The 17,875-nt window shown below is 46.5% G+C and overlaps 1 protein-coding gene across 1 annotated transcript; it reads left to right on the forward strand.

Moving 5' to 3' along the window:
• The first annotated feature begins 7,281 nt into the window (after positions 1-7,281).
• LOC119948771 (olfactory receptor 6M1-like) lies at positions 7,282-17,790 on the forward strand. The gene is made up of 5 exons (XM_038770269.1): positions 7,282-7,337; positions 11,059-11,183; positions 11,262-11,728; positions 12,377-12,394; positions 17,728-17,790. The coding sequence occupies exons 1-5, from the start codon at positions 7,282-7,284 to the stop codon at positions 17,788-17,790; spliced, it is 729 nt and encodes a 242-aa protein (XP_038626197.1).
• Positions 17,791-17,875: the final 85 nt, after the last annotated feature.

A 17,875-nucleotide genomic window follows, 5' to 3' on the forward strand; every position in this document is an offset into this window, starting at 1 on the left:
CACGGGCCTTGGAGTTAGAAGGTCATGGGTTCTGACCTCGGTTTCACCACTTGTCTGCTCTGCGAACCTGGGTCTCTTCACTTCTCTGGGTCTCAGTTACCTCATCTGTAAAATGTGGATCATGACTGTGGACCCCACTTGGGACGCAGACTGTAACCACCCTGATCTACTTGTATCCACCCCAGTGCTTAGTACAGTGCCTGACACATAGTAAGCACTTAGCAAATACTATCGTTTTCATTATTGTTATTATTCAAGTGACACAGAGGTTAGGCAGAGCGAAATCGAAAATCTAGGTTGTCCAGTTCCCATCAGAGAACTCTTCTGATTCTCCATGGCAGTTCTTCCCTTATTCACTCCCTCTCCCCTCCTTGAGAGCAGACCTTAGCACCCTTTCCCAGCTCCCACTGAGTCTTGCTCACAGGGATTCTGCCCCAAAGCCTGATTCTCATTGAAAATGCAAAAGCTTTTGGGAAATTCCTGGCAAGAATTAGCGTGAGGGTCAAAGAAATGCCTGACATCTGATAATATAAGATTGTACTCACAATCCTCCTGCCCACCCTAACATGAAATATCAAGACATCAGCAATGGCTAACGACTCGATCAGACCATGCATCTTCTATAGTGGCAGTAGAATACTTGGGGATGGTTGTCCCTTCCTGACATCCATTCTCATGTTTAGGAAAGTGCCACCCTCTTTCCCAAACTATACCATTTGCCTGCAATATATACTTCTTCCCAGCCAGATATTTGCTTAGTGTGAAGGAGGTAGGAAGGGCATTTGAAAACGACCCATCCCCTCCCTTTCTTATTAACGGTATTTATTAAGTGTTCACTATGTATACCAGAAACTGTACTAAGTCCTGGGGTAGATACAGGAAATTGGGTTGGACACAGTCCCTGTTCCACATGGGGCTTTCAGTCTTAATCCCCATTTCATAGAAGAGGTAACTGAGGCACAGAGAAGTTGAGTGACTTGCCCAAGGTCACACGGCAGACAAGTGGCAGAGCTGGGCTTAGAACCCAGGTCCTTCTGACTCCCAGGCCTGTGCTCTGTCACTAGGCCATGCTGCTTCTGTTCTTGATTGGAAGACTCCCTTACCATCATCATTGTCATTTTCTTTTTTATGGTGAAAGTTGGAAAATGGAACTTACTGAATTACTACTGTTGGGACAATGGAGTCTGGAAAAGAAAAATCATCTGGGAGACTTTATAACAGTGCTAGGTAACTGTGCCTCAGTATCTTCATCCAGACAGTGGGGATTAAATACCCATTCTTTCTCTACCTTAGACTTGGAGCCCTATAAAGGACACCGCTGTGACAGAGTTCATCCTCCTGGGCCTGTCTGATGACCCCCTAATCCAAACTGTCCTCTTCCTGGTCTTCTTACTGATATATGGGATCGCCTTAGTGGGGACTCTGCTGACTATGTTGGTGATCCAGATGGACCCTCACCTCCACACTCGTAGGTACTTTTTCCTGAGTAACCCATCTTCTTAGACGTCAGCTTTGCTTCCTCCACAGTCCCCAAAATGCTGGAGAACTTCCTGTCAGGCCAGAAGTCTATCACCTTTGCTGGGTATGTCGCCCAGATCCTCTTCCTCTTCCTCTCAGCCACCATCGACATCTACCTTTTGGTCCCCATTGCATACGACTGTAACTGGGTGAGCTGCCAGCCACTACACTACACTGGCAGGTTGACCATCTAGCTCTGTGTACAGCTGGTTCGTGGAGCATGGCTGGTGTGGGGCGTCAGCGTGGTGGTCAGTTCCCTCCCGGTGTTGCGTTTAGACTTCTGCAGGCCCAATCAGAATCTCCACTTCAGCTGTGAGCTGGAGTTACCTCCACTGTTACAGATCTCGTGCTTCGATACCTTTGCCAGTGAAATGGGTATTCTGTCCCTGGGGTTTTGCAGGGACTCTGTCTCCTTCCTGCTCAACCTCATCTCCTATGTTCACATCATCTCTGCCCTCTTCCAGATTCACTCTTCCCAAGACCATGGCAAAGCCTTCTTCAACTGCTCCTCCCACCTGATGGCCATCCTTCTGTTCTATGGGACTGTGTTCTTCCAGTACATGAGGCCCTCCATGGCAGCCATACACCTGGCTCTGGACTGGGTGGTCTCTGTTCAGTATAGTATCCTCACTCCCATGTTGAACCCCATAATTTGTAGCCTGACAAACCGGGACGTGATGAGAGGCTTGGAGAAACTGTTAATAATAATAATGGCATTTGTTAAGCACTTAGTATGTACAAAGCACTGTTCTAAGCGCTGGAGGGATACAAGGTGATCAGGTTGTCCCATGTGGGGCTCAAAGTCTGAATCCCCATTTTACAGATGAGGTAACTGAGGCTCAGAGAAGCTAAGCGACTTTCCCAAGGTCACACAGCAGACATGTGATGGAGCCAGGATTAGAACCCATGACCTCTGACTTCCAAGCCCGTGCTCTTTCCACTGAGCCATGCTGATTCTCGAAAGAAGCAGCATGTTAAGAAAGTTCTGGAGTCCAGCTGCTGTTCCGAGAAAGTGGTAGTCACAGTCAGGCATGATTATGCTTATTTAGCACTTACTGGGTGCAAATCACTGTACAAACAGCTAGGAATGAAATGTATGCTTAGGTGTGCAGATGATCTCTGGTTCTCAGCGGGCTGATCAGTGCTGGCTAGAGGACTCTTCAGTAAGAGAACTGGAAGGGGTTTTGAGAAGTCTACAAATCCAACCCCCGAATTGCTATCTCGGTATCATTAATGGAGGGTGGGGGGGCAATTTGGGTCAGTAAAGAGCTTGGGTTGTAGGTCACATGATTCCAAGCTAAGGGGGCTAGGGAGGCAGCATGAGCTAATAGAAAGGGCATTGGACTCAGAGTCAGGAGACCATGGTTCAAATCCTGCCTCTGCCACTGATCTGCTGTGTGATCTTGGGTAAATCACTTAGTTTCTCTATTTTGCGGTTTCCTTATCTGTAAAATACATATTAACTATCTGTTCTCCATGCATCTTGGACTGTGAGCACGGTCTGGAGTAGAGGCTGTTCTGATCTGATTGTATTGTGTCTTCCCCAGTGCTTGACACGTAGTAAGCCCTGTATGTGGCATTTTAATGGTATTTGTTAAGCGCTTACTATGTGCCCTGGCACATAGTACTAGCCACTGGAGTAGATACAGTGGTTCCTCCCTTCAAAGCCCTACTTAGAGCTCACCTCCTCCAGGAGGCCTTCCCAGCCTAAGCACCCTCCTTCCTCTCCCCCTCCTCCCCCTCACCATCCCCCAGCCCTACCTCCTTCCCCTCCCCACAGCACCTGTATATATGTTTGTACATATTTATTTCTCTATTTCACTTGTACATATTTACTATTCTATTTATTTTATTTTGTTAATATGTTTTGTTTTGTTGTCTGTCTCCCCCTTCTAGACTGTGAGCCCGTTGTTGGGTAGGGACCCTCTCTATATGCTGTCAACTTGTACTTCCCAAGCGCTTAGTACAGTGCTCTGCACAGAGTAAGCACTCAATAAATACGATTGAATGAATGAATACAAGGCATTCAGGTTGGACACAGCCTTCCCCTCATCCTCCTCTTCCTCCTCCTCCTCCCCTAAAGACAGAGGCACAGAGAAGTTAATTGACTTGCCCAAGGTCACACAACTGATTTTGTACCTCCCTCCTTGCTTCTGTTTTCAGCCTCATTTCTGTTCATTATCCCAGGCTGGCTCTTCTCTTCCTGCCCATGTATGAGTAAAACAAAAGCTGATTGGGCTGAGTGGGATTTTGTTCTGGTAAGTAGTAACTGTGTACAACTTAAAGTAATTATTGCATTTATTCAATGATTACAGTGTGCCAAGCACGGGCTAAGCATGGGGTAAATACAAGACAATCAATTTGGAGAGTGTCCTGTGTGGGGGTCCCAGTCTAATGCAGCGGGAGGGCAGGTACTTTTTCCTCATTTTTACAGATGAAGGAATGGAGGCACAGAGAGAGAAGGTGACATACCCACGGTGATTCAGCTGGTGTATAGTGGAATTGAGTTTCAAACCCAGCTTTTCTGACTCCCTATTCCATGCTCTTTTCACCAGGCCATGCTACGTATGTTGGACGCTATACTAATCCTGTCTCTGCAACTTGCTTGCTGTGTGACCTTGGGCAAATCCTTTAACTTTTCTATACTTTAGCTTCCTCATCTGAAACATGGGGGATTAAATGCCTGTTCTTCCTCCCCTGTAATTTGTGAGCCCTCTGTTGTATAAGAACTGTGTCTGATCTGATTGTATTATATTGATCTCAGCATTTAGCACATTGCTTGACACATAGCAAGCCCTTAACAAACACAAATAATAATAATAATTATTATTATTATTATTATTACCAAGTCAGGAATATTACATACTCCTAGTTTTGATATTTTGGCTGCTTTGTTCCAAAACTCCCCTTAGGAGGGTGTACCTTAGTGTCTCTGAGGAACGAGAGTTTTAATGAGTTCTCCAATCATCTTCCTGCTCAGCAAGAGAAAAAAACTAGTGCCTACTCAGGTCTTCATTCTCCCTGAGGGGTTTAGGCTGGGTTACATGTAAAACCGGTTCTTATCTCTGTCAGGGATGCATGCAGAATTTTTCACGTGAGTAGTGGTCAGTGTCTGTCCCCAGAAAGGACGCCCCCTTCACTCCCATCATATGCCAGGAGTCCTGCTCTTCTCTCTACCAATGACAAAATCCAGGCTCTCCCATGGATCCACATCCTAACCAGAGTTGAACTGCCTGCTGCCCCTCTTGGTGAACAAAGTCCTACCATCTTCTTCAGTGACTTTGCCCACGAGGTGCAGTCATCTCCTAAAATAAGATCCAGCGAAGGAGATTTGGGGTGGAAATCCAAGTGGTACCAAAGTCGTCTGACTTGGATTCGTCTGACTTGAACCCACTTTGGACAGAACTAGACTCAGGGGACCGAAGGTCAACTGCTGCATCACTCAGGTACAAAGTCCCAGAGCACAGATTTCACATTGCTTCCTGAGAAGCTTAGGGACTGGTTAGATATTTTTCTGGCTCTTCTGAATGTTTGGTATGGGGAAGAACACAAGTCTGGAAGCCTTGGCATGGAAAGAAATTGAAGAGTGTTATTCCTGGGCCATGTCTCATGTGAATATGGATAAATTGCTGCCATTTTCCTTGGTCTTCTAGTGTCATGTCTAGGCAAGGATTTGATGAGAAGGTGGAATTGTCCTGCCCAGTAATTGGGAGCTGGGGACTCATATCCATTGAGCTTATGTGGGGCCTTTTTCCCAGAGGGTTCAGGGAAAATGTTGACCAACTCTGTTGTATGCTCCCAAGAGCTTAGTACAATGCTCTTCACATAGTAAGTTCTCAACAAATAGATTTGATTGATTGATTTAATAAGAGACTGATGCTGTGCAGCGGTGCTATCTGCACTCAGTCCCTCCCTGGCCTAGGACTGCCCTCTCCCAGACCCCCATGATTTCACACAAGTTACCCTGAACGTAAAGATGTCACAATCTGGACAGGATTAGCACTTGGCAACAATGAAAAGGTGAGACATAGTGGGTGGAATCTGGGTGTCCCAGTGCTTAGTACAATACTCTGCACAAATTAAGTGCTCAACAAATACCGTTGATCGATTGTTTGACTGTCTCCCATCTGTCTCCGGGAAAGGGCATCCATTGCCCATCATTTTCCTCCTATCCATCCACATCTACATCCCTCCACCCCAATCTCCTGCGGGGGCGGGGGATCTAAGCCTCTGTTCTGGACTCTCGGGTTCAAGGTAGGGAAGAGGGAGGGATGTTGGGTAGCAACTCTATTGACGCCTGTTTACGTCTCTGGTTTTGTTGTGTGTCTCCCTCTTCTAGACTTTGAGCCCGCTGTTGGGCAGGGATGGTCTCGATCTGTTGCAGAATTGTACTTTCCCAAAACTTAGTACAGTGCTCTGCACACAGGAAGCGCTCAATAAATACGGTTGAATGAATGAATGAATGAATTCTAGAGCTCTCCGTGTTGCTTCAACTCCTTCCCTCTCTTGTCCCACTCCCTACCACTGCCCCACAGGAAGCCTTCCTACCACCTCCCCGTCAGTCGTAAGGGGCAGTTGGAGTGAGGAGAGTGGGAGAGGAGAGCTGGTAGGAGGAAGAGCGGACAGAAGATAATCGCTTGACTCAAGCAGAGGCATATCCATTCCATTCCTAGCTTGGGCAGTGAGTAGTGTGTGGAAGGCAATGTGCTATAAGTCAAAACTCACCTGTGCTGAGCAGCAGCAGCATGGGAGAGAGTCGAGGGTGGAGACTCAGGTTTACTGTGCGGAAGGAGGCTTCCATATTTTTACCAAAAAAAACTCTATGGATACAGTACTAGAACCATTGCAGATGGATGTGGGGCACGCTGGGAGAGATATGTCCATGGTGTCACTATGGTTCAAACCCGACTCAACAGCATAAGGCAATAAGCACTTCCTATGTACTATTTCAGTCTCTCAGGCAAATCTTATGAACTTATGTAGTAGTAGTAATAGTATTATAAAGCACATATGGTGGGTGTGCAGAGAACTTTTCTAAGCACAGGGAAAAGCATTCATGCATACAACAATAATAATAATTATTATTATAATCATTATCTGTTAAGTCCTTACTATGTGCCAAATAGTGGCTCAGTGGAAAGAGCACGGGCTTGGGAGTCAGAGGTCATGGGTTCAAATCCTGGCTTTGCCAACTGTCAGCTGTGTGACTTTGGGCAAGTCGCTTAACTTCTCTGTGCTTCAGTTACCTCATCTGTAAAATGGTGATTTAGACTGTGTGCCCCACGTGGGACAACCTGATCACCTTGTGTCCTCCCCAGCCCTTAGAACAGTGCTTTGCACAAAGTAAGCACTTAAAAATGCCATAATTGTTATTATCCAAAGCAATCAGATCCCAGTGTCTTCTCTGTTTCTGCTAAGCATACATATTTTGGCCAATACAGTTGTAAATGTTTTTGCATTTGTCTCTTCTATTAGGGTGCAAGCTCTTAGTGAAGTTTGTCACATCACTATTCTACATTGCCCAAACACCTGGTACAATACATCACATGAGACTGGGACTTGATATATCCTTATGCTACCAAATGCCAGGGTAGAAACAGGGTAATCAGATTAGGTATTGTTCTTGTCCCACATGAGGCACACATTCTAAGAAGGATTGGGTATTGTTATTGTCCCACCTGAGGCATGCCCTCCAATTTTACAGGTAAATAAACTGAAACATAGTTTCAACTCCTCTTAAGGTAAGCATCGTAGGTTGGGAGAATGCTGACAATCTCAGAGACGTTAGATCAAGAAGAATTTCAGCGGGAGGGATCTGGGTAATATATTTAGGCTACAGATCAATCCATTCATTCAATCATATTTATTGAGTGCTTACTGTGTGCAGAGCATTATACTAAGTGCTTAGTACAATATAACAATAAACAGACATATTCCCTGCCCACAGTGAGCTTACAGTTTGGAGGGGGAGACAGACATTAATATAAATACATACATTACAGATATGCACATGAGTGCTGTGGGACTGTGAGCAGGGGTAAACAAAGAGAGCAAATCAGCGTGATGCAGAAGAGAGTGGGAGAAGAGAAAGGAGGGTTTAGTCAGGGAAGGCCTCTTGGCAGATGTGTGCTTTCAATAAGATTTTGAAGCGGGGGAGAGTAATCGTCTGTTGAACTTGAGTAGGGGGGGCGTTCCAGACCAGAGAGAGGACGTGGGTGTGGGGTAAGCGGTGAGATAGACGAGATCGAGTTACAGTAAGAAGGTTGGCAATCGAGGAGAAACGTGGGTGCGGTGGGTTGTAGTAGGAGAGTAGTGAGGTGAGGTAGGAGGGGGCAAGGTGATTGAGATATTGAAGAGCAGCATTACCTTATGGAGAGCACCTGGACCTGGGAGTCTGAGAACCTGGGTTCTAATCATACTTGCCTGCTCTGTGACCTTGGACAAGTTACGTAACTCCTTCTCTGTGCCTTAATTTTGTCATTGGCAAAATGGGCATTCAAGGCCCCTTCTCCCTCCTACTTAGACTGTGATTACTATGTTGTTGTTGTTGTCTTATGCTGATGAGGCATGTCCGACCCATAGCGATGCCATGGACACATCTTTCCCAGAACACCCCCAGCTCCATCTGCAATCGTTCTGCTAGTGTATCCATAGAGTTTTCTTCGTAAAAATATGGAAGAGGTACTTTCCAGGTACATTGCCTCCTTTTGTGTAGTAAATCTGAGTCTTGTCCTAGACTCTTTCCAATACCACTGCTGCTCAGCACAAGTGAGTTTTGATTTGTAGCAGATTGCCTTCCACTAGCTAGCCACAGCCCAAGCTAGGAACAGAATGGATGACTGACTCTGCATGACTCTCCCTCCCATAGCATAAGAGAAGTAGTGTGGCTGAGAGGAAAGAGCACGGGCTTTGGAGTCAGAGTTCATGGGCTCAAATCCCGGCTCCACCACTTGTCAGCTGTGTGTCTTTGGACTCAGTTCACTTCTCTGTGCATCGGTTCCCTCATCTGTAAATGGGGATTAAGACTGTGAGCCCCCCGTGGGACAACCTGATCACCCTGTAACCTCCCCAGCTCTGAGAACAGTGCTTTGCACATAGTAAGTGCTTAATAAATGCCATTATTATTATTATTATAGCTGAGACTGGTAGAATACTGGAAACTCTCCAGGTGCGACCCTGAGAGGTGGATCCTTATGTAGGATCTGATTATCTCTTATCCACCCCAGTGGTTGACACAGTGCTTGCACATAGTAAACACTTAACAAAGCATGGTCCTTAGAGTCAGAAGAACCTGGGTTCTAATCCTGGCTCCGTCACTTGTCTGCTAGGTGACCCTGGACAAATCACTTCACTTCTCTGTGCCTCAGTTACCTCATTTATAAAATGTGGATTAAGGCTATGAGCCCCATGTGGGACATGGACTCTGTCCAACCAGATTCTCTTCTATCTTCCACAGGGCTTCGGACAGTGCCTGGAACATAGTAAGTGCATTACAAATGCCATTGAAAAACTACCATAATTATTTTTTAAGTTGTGAGAGTGGAAATTAGTCAATCTGACCTGGAGGTAGAGGAATGTCAGTCAATTGTATTGATTGAGCACTTACTGTTTGCAGAGCCCTTCTAAGCTCTTCGGAAAGTACAGTATAACAATGTAGCAGGCACATTCCCTGTCCACACTGAGCTTAATGTCTAGAGAATGAACAAGATAGACTGCCTAGCTCATTATGCGCAGGGAATGTGTCTGCTGATTCTGTTGTATTGTACTCTCCCAAGCACTTAGTACAGTGTTCTGCATATTGTCTTTTCTTATGCTGTAGAGTCATCTCTGACCCATAGTGACTCCATGGATACATAATAATAATAATAGTAATGGTACTTGTTAGGTGCTTACTATGTGCCAAGCACTGTTCTAAGTACTGGGTTAGGTACAGGACAATCAGATTGTCCCACGTGGGGCTCACAGTCTAATTCCCCATTTTATAGATGAGGTAACTGAGGCCCAGAGAAGTGAGGTGACTTGCCCAAAGTCACACAGGTGAGAAGTGGCAGTGGCAGGATTAGAACCCACTACATCTGACTCCCAAGCCCATGCTCTTTCCACTAAGCCATGCTCCTTATCCAAGAAAGTCTCTGTGAGCAGGATTCCAACCTGCGCGGGAAACCCCATTGGATTTCAAGTTCAACGCCTTAATCCCTTGGCCATCACAGCGAATCTCTCCCAGAAAACCTCACCTCCAACTGTAATCGTTCTGGTAGTGCATCCAAAGTTTTCTTAGTAAAAATATGGAAGAGGCTTACCACTGCCTTCTTCCATTAATTAAACATGAGTCTCTGCCCTCGACTCTCTGCCATGCCGCTGCTACTTAGCACGGGTGAGTTTTGACTTGTAGCAGATTGCCTTCCACTAACTAGCCACTGCCCAAACTAGGAATAGAATGGATATCATCATCATCAATTGTATTTATTGAGCGCTTACTATGTGCAGAGCACTGTACTAAGCGCTTGGGAAGTACAAATTGGCAACATATAGAGACAGTCCCTACCCAACAGTGGGCTCACAGTCTAAAAGGGGGAGACAGAGAACAAAACCAAACATACTAACAAAATAAAATAAATAGGATAGATATGAACAAGTAAAATAAATAAATAAATAAATAGAGTAATAAATATGTACAAACATATATACATATATACAGGTGCTGTGGGGAAGGGAAGGAGGTAAGATGGGGGGATGGAGAGGGGGACGAGGGGGAGAGGAAGGAAGGGGCTCAGTCTGGGAAGGCCTCCTGGAGGAGGTGAGCTCTCAGCAGGGCCTTGAACGGAGGAAGAGAGCTAGCTTGGCGGATGGGCAGAGGGAGTGCATTCCAGGCCCGGGGGATGATGTGGGCCGGGGGTCGATGGCGGGACAGGCAAGAATGAGGTACGGTGAGGAGATTAGCGGCAGAGGAGCGGAGGGTGCGGGCTGATCTGTAGAAGGAGAGAAGGGAGGTGAGGTAGGAGGGGGCGAGGGGGAGAGCCTTGAAGCCCAGGGTGAGGAGTTTCTGCCTGATGTGCAGATTGATTGGTAGCCACTGAAGATTTTTGAGGAGATTTTTGGATATACCTCTGCTTGACTCTCCCTCCCATTGCTGCAACTGGTAGAATACTGGAAACTCTCCAGGTGCGATCCTGAGACGTGGTTCTCCACATAGGAAGTATTAAATGAATATGATTGATTGATTGATTTCCAGACTGAGGGCTCTGTGGTATTTTGGCTGTTTTCTCCCTTTAGACTCTCCCCAGGTAAAGCACTGAGACAAGATGGGACCAGCGAATTGGACAGCAGTGACTGAAATCATTTTAGTGGGATCCTCACTACCCAAGAACTGGGCGTTTTCCTCTTCCTCCTCTTCCTCTCTATCTACGTGGTGACAGTCCTGGGCAATCTCCTCATCATTATGCTGATAAATCTGGATTATCGTCTCCACTCACCCATGTATATCTTCCTCAGTCACTTCTCCTTCAGCGAAATTCTAACCAGGACTTGTGTCGTGCCCAGGATGCTGGCCAACTTCCTGTCAGAGAGGAAGTCCGTGTCTTTAAATGAGTGCATTACTCAGTCATACTTCTACTTCCTCTTTGCCACCACCGAGTACATCTTCTTTGCCATCATGTCATATGACTGTTACATGGCCATCTGACATCCCCTACGGTATCCTGCCATCTTGACCCACCCACTCTGTGCTCGGCTCGTCACCCTAGTATGGTGTGGATCCTTCCTCCTCATCCTCCCATCCACCATCTTGAAAGTCCGCCTGCCCTATTGTGGGCCCAAAGTCATCGACCATTTCTTCTGTGACAGTGCCCCCTTCCTATTCCTCGCCTGTGCCAACGTCACCTTCATAGAGCTTCTTGACTTCATCGTCTCCCTCGTGTTGCTGATCAGCTCTCTGGCAATGACCATCGTATCCTACATCTATGTCATCTTCACCATCCTCAAAATTCCCTCAGGTGAGGGTCGACAAAAGGCTTTCTCCACCTGTGCCTCTCATTTCACCGTGGTCTCCATGGGCTATGGGATCTCCATCTTTGTCTATGTCCGGCCCACTCAGAAGTGCTCCCTGCATCTCAATACGATCATCTTTGTCCTCTCCAGAGTGGTCACTCCTCTCCTGAACCCCTTCATCTTCAGCCTGAGAAATGAAACAATGAGGATAGCATTGACCGAGGCCCTGGGAATAATAACAATAATAATAATGATGATGGTATTTCTTAAGTGCTTACTATGTGCAAAGCACTGTTCTAAGCGCTGGGGAGGTTACAAGGTGATCAGGCTGTCCCACGGGGGGCTCACAGTTTTTAATCCCCATTTTACAGATGAGGGAACTGAGGCCCAGAGAAGTGAAGTGACTTGCCCGAGTGAAGCTGACAATTGGCAGAGCCGGGATTTGAACCCATGACATCTGACTCCAAAGCCCGGGGTCTTTCCACTGAGCCACGCTGCTTCTCTTAGTGAAGAGTCCAGGGCTTCAATAAGGACCTGAGGCTGATTCCTGTGATGAATTCAAATCCCTTCAGGTCTCGGTCCTGACTGGGAGAGTCTCTGCATTTGGCAGAAATGCTGGCCTCTTGATTATTTTTACGATATTTCTTAGGTGCTTACAATGTGCCTGGCACTGCACCAAGCACTGGGGTAAATGCAACCTAATTAAGTTAGCACTCCCTGCTAATATTACTTACTAACTCTATTATATGGTACTCTCCAAAGTGCTTAATTCAGAGCTCTGCACACAGTAAGTGCTCAATAAATTGCGTTGATTGAGTGATTTGGAAGACCGAATTTTTGAATATTTTTAAGGAATTTCCTAATCTTGTAGGCTAATGGAAAGACCAGTGTGAGTCGAGAGACCTGACTTCACATCCTGGCTCTGCCACTTGCCCGCTGTGTGACTTTATGCAAGCCACTTGACTTTTCAGTGTTTGAGTTTCCTCAGCAGTAGTAGAATATGCATTAATTACCCACTTTCTCTCCCTCTTAGGTTGTAAGCTCCATGTGGGTCTGGAACGTGGCACAATCTATCAATAAATCAGTCAGTGGTATTTATTGAGTGCTTACTGTGTGCAGAGCACTGAACTAAATGCTTGAGGGAGTACAATGCAATAGAGTTGGTAGACATGTTCCCTGCCCACAGTGAACTTACAGCCTAGCATGCTTGCATATAAGCTTATAAATATGCACTTGAGAAATTCTACATTCTCCATTATGATTACCACAGTTATTATTATTATTATTATTATTATTATTATTATTATTGTTGTTGTTGTTGTTGTTACTATTATCTTTTCAACGTGGATACCATGGGCACGCTAAAAGTTTTGGAAGGTGCCCATGATGATGGAGAGGAAGGACGTGAGCCTCTCCCCTCCCCTCTCCAATGCACCCTAGCCACAGATGATGACAATGAAAGTTGGAATGACAGGGCTCATGGCTTGTCCAAGGCTGAGGTCTCACTGTTGTACCCAATCTATATGGAGTGGTGGAGAATGAGAGCAGCAGAGCATGTGAGAACAACTAGCAGAGAGGACATGGAGGGAGGAAAGGAAGGAGAAAGTCATAAGACTGAACAGGGAAGTAGCCTATTAACCTATTGGAGATCATGGGAAGAATTTGGGATTATTAAGCATATTCTTTTGGTTATTTGCTTTGCACTCCATGACTCATTCATGATAATATTTTGTATTCACCAAGAACTCTAGACTGTAAGCCCGTTGTGGGTAGGGAATGTAACTGCCAACTTTGTAATTTTGAACTCTGCAAAGCACTTAGTACAGTGCTCCGCACATATAATTTGCTTAATAAATATTATTGATGATGATGATCTCTTTCCCTTAAATCACACCACAAGCATCAATCCCTTACACTTCAGAAGTCGTGAAACACATGCCCCAGGGTATAAGCTTCACTACAGCTTCTCATAGCCTTCTCATACGTTATGAGATTTAGCATGATAATAATCATAATGATGGCATTTATTTAGCACTCACTATGTGCAAAGCACTGTTCTAAGCTCTAGGGTGGTTACAAGGTGATCGGGGTGTCCCACGGCGGGCTCACAGTCTTCATCCCCATTTTACAGATGAGGTAACTGAAGCCCAGAAAAGTGAAGTGACTTGCCCAAAGTCACACAGCTGACAATTGGTGGGGCCGGGATTTGAACCCATGATCTCTGACTCCAAAGCCCGTGCTCTTTCCACTGAGCCAGGCTGCTTCGTAGCCACGCTGCTTCTTAACCATTTACATGCAATTCTTAGCATCACATAGCAAGACAAGATCATGATCAGTGATATTCTGGAATTTAAGTAGACAAAGCACTAAGACAATCAATTTTCATCACATCAAACCTTTGCTGGATAGGATGTTGGGAAGAATGGATGAAAGCAGCATACCCAAATAACGGCTCTGTGGTGAGCAGAAATGTGTGTGAGCAGGCTGTACAATAGTGGGCTATGCAAACTACTACTCTATGATGAGCAGAAATGAGTGTGAGGGGAATGGAAAACAGCAGAATACATAAACAACTGTGCTATGGTGAGCTGAAATGGGGCAATCATTGGAAGGATGGAGCAAACAGAAATATTTTAATATCACAATGAAGCCACAAAGATGTGCTCAAGCGGTGGACAATTGGAAGATATCACAAAAGCCAAACAAACTACTCCCATGGCACTCTTTTCCCCTGTAAATCCATATTACTCTCTCACAGAGATCTCCGCTCTCTTGACCCCATCCATCTTTCTGAGTGCTTCACACCCCACCTCGCCTCCCTTTCTTCTCTACCCAGTCTTGATGATCAGATTACTGCTCTCAACTCTACCCTTTCTACTCAGCTAGACTCACTCGCTCCCCTTTCCCTTTGCTGCTCTCGTACCACTAACCCACAGCCCTGGATCACTGCCCCTGTCGACTTCCTTTGCTCTTATGCTCGAGCTGTCGAATGCTGCTCACGAAAATCTGAACACCATCCCAACCTCGTTCACTTCAGCTTTATCCTTTCCTGCCTTCACTCAGCCCTCTCGTCTGCCAGACAAAACTATTTCTCCTCCCTTATTGACATCCATGCCCATCAACCCCGTCAGCTCTTCCATACATTCAATTCCCTTCGCAGTCCCCCGGTTCCTCCCCCTCCTCCTTCCCTCACCCCAACGATCTGGCCTCCTACTTCATTAATAAAATTAAATCCATCAGGACTGACCTCCCCAAAGTCACTCCCCCCTCCTTCTCCAACCCCCCGGCTCTCAACACTCTCTGCTACTCTCCCATCCTTCCCAGCAGTATCCTCAGAGGAGCTCTCCTCCCTCCTCTCAAGTGCAACTCCGGCCACCTGTGCTTCTGACCAAATTCCCTCTCATCTCATGAAATCTCTGGCTCTGTCCCTTCTCCCCTCCTTAACCTCCATCTTCAACTGCTCACGCTCCACTAGTTCCTTCCCCTCTGCCTTCAAACATACCCGTGTCTTTCCCATCCTAAAAAAACCCTCTCTTGACCCGACCTCACCTTCTAGTTATCGCCCCATCTCCCTCCTACCATTCCTTTCCAAACTCCTTGAACAAGTCGTCTACACGCGCTGCCTCGAATAGGCAACACCAACTCTCTCCTCGACCCCCTCCAATCTGGCTTCCATCCCCTACATTCCACGGAAACTGCCCTCTCAAAGGTCACCAGTGACCTTCTGCTTGCCATATCCACCGGCTCATACTCTATCCTAATCCTCCTCGACCTCTCAGCTGCCTTCGACACTGTGGACCACCCCCTTCTCCTCAACATGATATCCAACCTTGGCTTCACAGACTCTGTCCTCTCCTGGTTCTCCTTTTATCTCTCCGGTCGTTCATTCTCAGTCTCTTTTGCAGGCTCCTCCTCCCCCTCCCATCCCCTTACTGTAGGGGTGCCTCAAGGTTCAATTCTTGGTCCCCTTCTGCTCTCGATTTACACTCACTCCCTTGGTGACCTCATTCGCTCCCACGGCTTCAGCTATCATCTCTACGCTGATGACACCCAAATCTACATCTCTGTCCCTGCTCTCTCTCCCTCCCTCCAGGCTCACATCTCCTCCTGCCTTCAGGACATCTCCATCTGGATGTCTGCCCGCCACCTAAAACTCGACATGTCCAAGACTGAACTCCTTGTCTTCCCTCCCAAACCCTGCACTTTCCCTGACTTTCCCATCACTGTTGACGGCACTACCATCCTTGCCATCTCACAGGCCTGCAACCTTGGTGCCGTCCTCGACTCCGCTCTCTCGTTCACCCCTCACATCCAAGCCGTCACCGAAACCTGCCAGTCTCACCTCCAGAACATCGCCAAGATCCTCCCTTTCCTCTCCATCCAAACCACTACCTTGCTGGTTCAATCTCTCTTCCTATCCCGACTGGATTACTGTATCAGCCTCCTCTCCGATCTCCCATCCTCCTGTCTCTCCCCACTTCAATCTATACTTCATGCTGCTGCCCAGATTGTCTTTGTCCAGAAACACTCTGGGCATGTTACTCCCCTCCTCAAAAATCTCCAGTGGCTACCAATCAACCTACACATCAGGCAGAAACTCCTCACCCTCAGCTTCAAGGCTCTCCATCACCTCGCCCTCTCCTATCTCACCTCCCTTCTCTCCTACAGCCCAGCCCACACCCTCCACTCCTCTGTCGCTATTCTCCTCACCGTGCCTCGTTCTCGCCTGTCCCGCCTTCGACCCCCGGCCCACGTCATCCCCCTGGCCTGGAATGCCCTTCCTCCACACATCTGCCAAGCTAGCTCTCTTCCTCCCTTCAAGGTCCTACTGAGAGCTCACCTCTTCCAGGAGGCCTTCCCAGACTGAGCCCCCTCCTTTCTCTCCCCCTCCTCCCCCTCTTCATCCCCCCACCTTACCCCCTTCCCTTCCCCACAGCACCTGTATATGTGTGTATATGTTTGTACTTATTTATTACTCCATTTATTTTACTTGTACATATTTATTCTATTTATTTTATTCTGTTAATATGTTTTGTTTTGTTCTCTGTCTCCCCCTTCTAGACTGTGAGCTCACTGTTGGGTAGGGAAAGTCTCTATATGTTGCCAACTCGTTCTTCCCAAGCGCTTAGTACAGTGCTCTGTACACAGTAAGTGCTCAATAAATACGAGTGAATGAATGAATGAATGAATGAATTTCCAAACTGCTCTCATTCCACTTACTCCATCTCTCAAACTTCTTGAAATCAAAGGGGAACTCTTCATGACAGAGACATCAAGAGGTTTCAGACAGTCGTTCAATTGCTTCCCTTTCCCTTTTACCCTAAGAAAAAAACATAAAAAAGAGGTTTAGGGTTAGGGTTAGAGTTAGGTTTAGGGTTAGGGTCATCACTCCAAGAACACTCTTTTCGACTAGATATGTGCTTTCAAGTACTGCAGTGGTTCATGTAACCCCCCATTGAAGAGTACCACCAGTTGTTCTTATGGTCTGCTCATTGTAATAATAATAATACTGATGGCATTTGTTAAGCACTTACTATTTACGAAGCACTGTTCTAAGCGCTGGGGGGGAATACAAGGTGATCAGGCTGTCCCACGTGGGGCTCACAGTCTTAATCCCCATTTTATAGATGATGCAACTGAGACACAGAGAAGTGAGGTGACTTGCCTAAAGTCACACAGCTGACAAGTCATGGAGTCGGAATTAGAACCCATGACCTCTGACTCCCAAGCCCAGGCTCTTTACACTGAGCCACGCTGCTTCTCTAGACCACTATTTTTTTTGTGACCCCCATGTGGTCCCTATTGTAGCAAACAGCAGTTCATGTGAACCTCATTGATCAGTAGCACCAGTAGTTCATGTAACTCCCATTGAAGAGTCAATCAGTCAGTCAGCCAGTCAATCATTCATTCATTCATTCAATGGTATTTATTGAGCGTTTACTGTGTGCAGAGCATTGTACTAAGCGCTTGGGAAGTACAAGTTGGCAACATATAGAGACAGTCCCTACCCAACAGTGGGCTCACAGTCTAGAAAGGGGAGAATCAGTCGTATTTGTTGAGCACTTACTGTGTACAAAGCACTGTACTAAGCACTAAGGATACTACCATATAGCAGATACATTCCCTGCCCACAACAAGCATACAGTCAAGATGGGTGGTACAATAAGTGGTTTATGTGACCTCAATTGAAGAGTACCACCAGTGGTTTATGTGAACCCCCAGTTAAAAGTAGCACCAATGGTTGATGTGATCCCCATTGAAGGGCACTACCGCTGGTTTATGTGACCCCCATTGAAGAGTAACACCAGTAGTTCATGTGACCCCCATTGAAAAGTACCACCAGCAGGTGATATGACCCCCATTGAAGAGT

The sequence above is a fragment of the Tachyglossus aculeatus genome, chromosome X3, assembly GCF_015852505.1.
Source record: "Tachyglossus aculeatus isolate mTacAcu1 chromosome X3, mTacAcu1.pri, whole genome shotgun sequence".
In the NCBI taxonomy this organism is placed as follows: domain Eukaryota; kingdom Metazoa; phylum Chordata; class Mammalia; order Monotremata; family Tachyglossidae; genus Tachyglossus; species Tachyglossus aculeatus.

Excerpts from the sequence above, each read along its gene's own strand:
- LOC119948771 (XM_038770269.1), top strand. The coding sequence starts at position 7,282 with ATGCTGACAATCTCAGAGACGTTAGATCAAGAAGAATTTCAGCGGGAG. Across the intron at positions 7,338-11,058 it reads TTTCAGCGGGAGGGATCTGG|GATGCTGGCCAACTTCCTGT; the intron begins GTAATATATTTA and ends TGTCGTGCCCAG. Across the intron at positions 11,184-11,261 it reads TGCCATCATGTCATATGACT|TATGGTGTGGATCCTTCCTC; the intron begins GTTACATGGCCA and ends TCGTCACCCTAG.